At 50.5% G+C, this 5,631-nt stretch overlaps 1 protein-coding gene across 8 annotated transcripts in view; it reads right to left on the bottom strand.

Annotated features, from left to right (window-relative positions):
• Nucleotides 1-933, bottom strand: part of TRMT1 (tRNA methyltransferase 1) — an 8,344-nt gene extending 7,411 nt beyond the window's left edge. The window contains exon 1 of one of the 8 annotated variants that reach the window (XM_025203860.1): nucleotides 517-933. In XM_025203860.1, coding sequence (XP_025059645.1) covers nucleotides 517-623 — 107 coding nt within the window. In that variant the 5' untranslated portion in view covers nucleotides 624-933. Of the gene's footprint in view, nucleotides 1-444 lie in introns of all 8 variants that reach the window. The other 7 variants (XM_025203863.1, XM_025203866.1, XM_025203865.1 and 4 more) reach the window with 7 other exon arrangements.
• Nucleotides 934-5,631: the final 4,698 nt, after the last annotated feature.

Genomic DNA, 5,631 nt, shown 5'->3' with positions numbered 1-5,631 from the left:
AAGAGTGCTCCACAGAGATTTTTATGTTTTCAATGCCTGGAAACTTGCTTTACTTGGAAGCCAGAACCAGGAGTCTCAGGCAGTTCCAGAAGCAAAGAAAAATCTAGAAAGACTAGCAATCAACCAGCAACCCCCGGCTATCTATCCTCCCTAGCAACCCAGATGCTCTCAGCAGCCAGGTCAATGGGATGGAAGATGCAGGGTCACCCCCCAGAAGAGAGGGCGGGGTGGGAAGGGAAAAAAAAAAGGACCCCACAGGAGTTCAGGGAGGAATATTGGGGGTGACTCAGCTCAGGGGGTTGATGCCAGGCTGAGACAACCCGGAGGGGTAACAACCTCCCCTTCTCTGTCCACAAAATGCTTAGGGACCCCCATCCCACCTCCCTGGGGTCCAGGCACTGCATCCCAACTCCCCTCATTCCCCACTCAGCCCCAGACCCGAACCTCCGGGCTCTTGCCTCCCCCGCCAGCGCGTCTCACCCAGCCAGCGCAGCGTAAGGTACCATCCACTCCTACCTGCCCCAGCTATTTGGGCGGCACCATGTTGAATCCTGCGGGGAGCGATCAGGTGGTCGCCAGGCGGCCAATGGAGGGCGTCGCGGACGGGGTGGCGAGAGGGACATAAAGCGTGAGGCGGAAGACAGAACGCGACTGAAAAATGATTTACTAATTAATGCCAATGTCTGGGGTTGGAGCAGGGCAGGCGCTCCTGTCTTATGGGGCTGCTTCTCCTTTTGGGTGGTTGCAGTACAGTTAGGCCAGGGCTCCACAGGGCAGCAGCTCTGTCAACCCAGAGAGACCCTAAATTGCTGCCCCCACTTAAGCTCATGAGATTTATTCCCCCCCTGCCCCATGAGGCAATGGGGAGCTTGTGGCATTGGGGGTTTAAGAGCCTCATACCCTGGGGTTTCCACAACGTTTAAGCAACAGCTGAGATTCCTGCACTGATCCCAGGACTCCAGGTGCTGGGGACTTACAGACTGAGACTGGGGGTTTCTATGCAGCCACTGAATGTTGGGGATATTGGCTGATATCAAGGGAGCCAGCAGCCTCCTCCGGCAGCTGGCTGTATCTTCTACCCCAGGCTTTCCAGGTGTTGGGCCCTGAACAGGTTTCAGGCTGACTTAAAACTTTGTGTATATGCAGATTATAATGGAGGGGAGGGGTGTTCTTTTGTCCCTTGGTGACGGAGAGCTTGATGAGGTGAAGCCTCTCCCCTGAAAATGTCTCCATTCCTTGCAGACAAGGTTCTTTGGGTAAATGTGATCTTAGAATCATAGGAAGTTGAGGTTGGCAGGGACCTCAGGAAGTCTGTAGTCCAAGCCCCTGCTCAGAGCAGGACCAGCCACAACCAGATCATCCTAGCCAAGGCTTTGTCTAGTCAGGTTTTAAAACCCCCCAAGGATGGAGCTTCCACCACCTCTGTGGGTAACCTGTTCCAGTGTTTTACTACCCTCCTAGTGAGAAAATTCTTCCTAATATCTAACCTAAACTTCCCTTGCTGCAACTTGAGACTGTTGTTCCTTTTGTCATCTGCCACCACAGATCTCTTTTATTAGACCAGCTAAATAGTTGGAAGCATTGTTCTTTGTAAGCTTTCCAGCACAAACACCCTTTTTCAGGCATAGGGAGAATTTGCTGGTGTTTTGTGTGCTCTCCTAGGTGGAATAGAAGCCAATATACAAAATACAGGTCTGTGAAAATGCAAATGCATGGCAGTGAAGATCAGAGATGGGAGACGATAGGTGTGAAACACTCCTTGCAGGAGTTTAAAGGGTTAAAAGTTGAGACAAAAGCAAAGGAAGCAATTATTATTATTATTATTATTAATAACATTGTCATTATTATGTATGCTGTTGTTTTGCTGTTGTTGCTACTGCTATGATGATTGTAATTATTAACATGATTCTGATCAATATCATAATTATATTAATATTATTTTAATTTAGGGGAAGGGTCTGACTCCTGACTTTCACCCTATCTCCTCTGCCAGATTCCAGGACTTATTCCGGATCCAAATTTGGAGGTTGTTCCTGAACCAGACTGGAGCGGGGAAGGGTGTTCCTCCCTTTGGGAACAGAGGCTTTGTTGGGGGGGGGAGGAGGCACTCTATGCAGTGCGTTGCTTCACCAGCTCAAGAGGCTGTATTTTAGGGGCAGGGACCAAGTTTGATCCCTGATGTTGAGGTGCCATAGGAATCCATCTACCTACCCACCTACCTATTTGTGTATTTATCTATTTATCTGCCCACCTATCTGTAAAATATTTTCCTTCCACACACCCCCACCCAGTCTCCTGGACTTTAACCCCTGCCTCTGAAGGGGGGTTATGTTTTGTAGAGCCTGGCTTGGTTAGTGAATGGACCTGCAAATCTGTTTTCTCAGCCTGTGGATGCACAGCAGTGGGTACCCGAGGGAACCTGGAGTTTCTCTTCTCTCAGCTTTATGTCCCTTGTTTCTTCTTTCATAGATTTCATAGACATCAGGGCTGGAAGGGACCTCGGAAGATCATCGAGTCCAGCCCCCTGCCCAAAGGGCAGGAAGTCAGCTGGGGTCATAGGATCCCAGCAAGATAAGCATCCAGTTTCATCTTGAAGGTGTTCAATGAAGGCGCTTGAACCACCTCCGGTGGCAGGCTGTTCCAGACCTTGGGGGCTCGGACAGTAAAGAAATTCTTCCTTATGTCCAGCCTGAAACGATCTTGAAGTAGTTTGTGACCATTCGACCTCATCATCCCTTGGGGTGCTCTGGTGAACAAACGTTCCCCCAGATGCTGGTGGTCACCCCTGATAAACTTGTAGGTGGCCATCAGATCACCCCTGAGCCTGCGCTTTTTCAGGCTAAAGAGCCCCAGGGCGCTCAGCCTGTCATCGTAGGGTCTGCTTCCCTGACCTCTGATCATGCGCGTGGCTCTTCTCTGGACTCTCTCAAGCTTCTCCACATCCTTTTTGAATTGTGGAGCCCAAAACTGGACACAGTACTCCAGCTGCGGCCTCACTAAGGCCGAGTACAGGGGGAGAATGACGTCCCGGGATTTGCTGTAATTTAAAGTTTACAGCTGCGCATGCCAGGACCTGAGAACTGTAATGCTGAATTCAATTCTCAGCTAATTTAGTGAGGATATAATGGATTATCCAAAACTATGCACAGTTTCTATGGGCAGTTATTTGATGAGGATCGACATTTAAGGAACAATTACGGGGCCATTAAAAAAAAGCTCCTAAAACCATGTTTAAGTACTTAAGAGTCCCACATTTCAAGAGAAGACTCCTATTAGTTCCCATTGCCATCAATGGGATGTGCTGGCAATGCTCAACATTTTTCGAAAATCAGGACACTTGTTTTAAATATAAACCTTTATATTAAAAAAAAAGCTTTATCTTCACCTGATCATTATAATTCTAATAACGATCAGGATTTTAACTGTTACACACGATTCCTGGATATTCCCTGACAGATTTTAATATTCATGCACTGTGGTTTAAAAACAAATCTCTAGAGTAAAAGATGATTCAAGAGCTAATTTTATTGTGTGCAATATTCTTGTCTGTTAAAGACATCTGATATAAATTGCCTTAATTTAAAAACTACAACAAAAATCTATTAGACTTTCTTGTTAAATTAAACCTTCTCAAGAAGACTTGATTAATGTTATACTGCATTAATTAATTTGAAATCTGTTCTCTTTGCATTTAAAGAGCTATCTAAGCACCTTTCCTTCATTCCATTTTCAATCATATGGAATATACTAAACAAAATAATAATATATGTACGTACAGATATGGTACTTTAAGTTAAGACCTAAAACCTGTGCTCCTTTCTATAGTAATGGATAATGAAGAGCTCATAGTAATTTTTATGAGATAACTTGTCTTTATCTTTTCACCTCATCTGCCAAGGGCACTGGATAAGCATCTCACAACACCCCAAAGGTAGCAGCAGTTCATTGGTGTTGTGAGCCTATGGCCTCCTCCCAGCTTATCTGCATAGCCTGGCTTATTTGTGGCTGCCTGCCCAGTCCAGAAAGAAGCCGTAGTGACAGCAGTGCCCAGGTGGGCAGGTTCCCCTTCCCTGCCTGCTCTTCCATGACAGTGCTAAGTAAGCCAGAAGCTATGGGAGAGGGGGAGAGGGGGAGGCAAGTAGAGGGTGCCAGGGAGGGGAATGGAAGGCCTGATCTGGGTGATGACATCATCAGATGTGAAGCCTGCCGGGCACTCCAGCCATGAGCAGGGAGGTGTTGGGAAATACATGGAGTGCCCGGCTGGCTCCACATCTCCCCACTCACGGCCATGGAGTGCCAAGATGGGGGCAGGTAAGACTGAAGCAGCTCTAGCAGCCCTTAAGGGAAGCCACACATGGAGGCACCAGCTGGGAGCAGGGAGATGTGGAGCCAGCTGGGAACTCAGTGTTGTTAAGTCTAAGGAGGCAAGGGGAACCCATGCCTCCAGAGCTGTATTGGGGGGCAGGCTGTGGGCTTAGCTCCCTCCCTGCTTCCCTCCCATGGGGCTGCTGTAGCCCTGCAGGCAAGACCCAGCATGGCTGGGAACAGCGGGGCTGCACCAGGATGTCCTTGCAGGTGATCAGCTCGTGGTCGCTGTCACCCAGCTTCCCATCGATCACTAGGTCGCCGACTAGGTCATCACCAGTAGCCAGCACCAGGTCGAGCAGCGCTTTGCCTCTCGTTGGCCCATAGACTTCTTGAGTCAGGTAGAGGTCATCCACGCACGAGAGGAAGCTTTGCGACCACTCAGATTTTGCTGAGCGATCCTCCCACGAGATGTCCAGGTAATTGAAGTCACCCATGACAACCATGGTCCTGGAGCAAGCTGCCTCAGCCAGTTCCTGGGCAAACTCCTGGTCAAGCTCAGGACTTTGGGTGGGAGGTCTGTAATAGACTCCCACCATTGTGTCCCCTGTGCCGTGTTCCCCACGGATTTTAACCCAGAGGGTCTCCAGCCGTCCACCCTGGTCGCCAATATCGGCTTGCAGGGACATGTAGCTTTCCTGGGAAACGTGTGCGTGTGCGCTCATGCACATGCACGTGGCCTGGGTTACACGTGCATATGCATGCTCATATATGCATGTGTCCAGGTTCCATGTGTGTGCATGTGTGCGTGTGCATGCATGTGGCCCGGATGCCTGGGTTCTCCCTGCATGTGAGTCCAAGGTCCAGCATCCTGCATGGGCGTGTGCACACATGGGCACACATACATGTGAGGCCCCGACGCCCGGATTTCATGTACGTGTGCCCGCATGTATACGTGAGTCTGGGCCCCGATCCGTCTGTGCCGGGATAGAATCTCATCCCCGCCCCAGCCTAGGCCAGGTGGGGGAGGGGCCCGGCGCGTCCCTGCATGTGAGTCCAAGGTCCAGCATCCTGCATGGGCGTGTGCACACATGGGCACACATACATGTGAGGCCCCGACGCCCGGATTTCATGTACGTGTGCCCGCATGTATACGTGAGTCTGGGCCCCGATCCGTCTGTGCCGGGATAGAATCTCATCCCCGCCCCAGCCTAGGCCAGGTGGGGGAGGGGCCCGGCGCGCTCGGCGTTCGATTGGCCGTGCCTGTCCGCGCCTGGCCCGGGCGCCGCATCGGAGTCTCGGCGCGCGGCTGCGCGGCCTGGGCCG

The sequence above is a fragment of the Alligator sinensis genome, unplaced genomic scaffold (assembly GCF_000455745.1).
Source record: "Alligator sinensis unplaced genomic scaffold, ASM45574v1 scaffold707_1, whole genome shotgun sequence".
In the NCBI taxonomy this organism is placed as follows: domain Eukaryota; kingdom Metazoa; phylum Chordata; order Crocodylia; family Alligatoridae; genus Alligator; species Alligator sinensis.
Note: the sequence above shows the minus strand (reverse complement) of the source record. Positions and strands in the feature narration are given on the sequence as shown.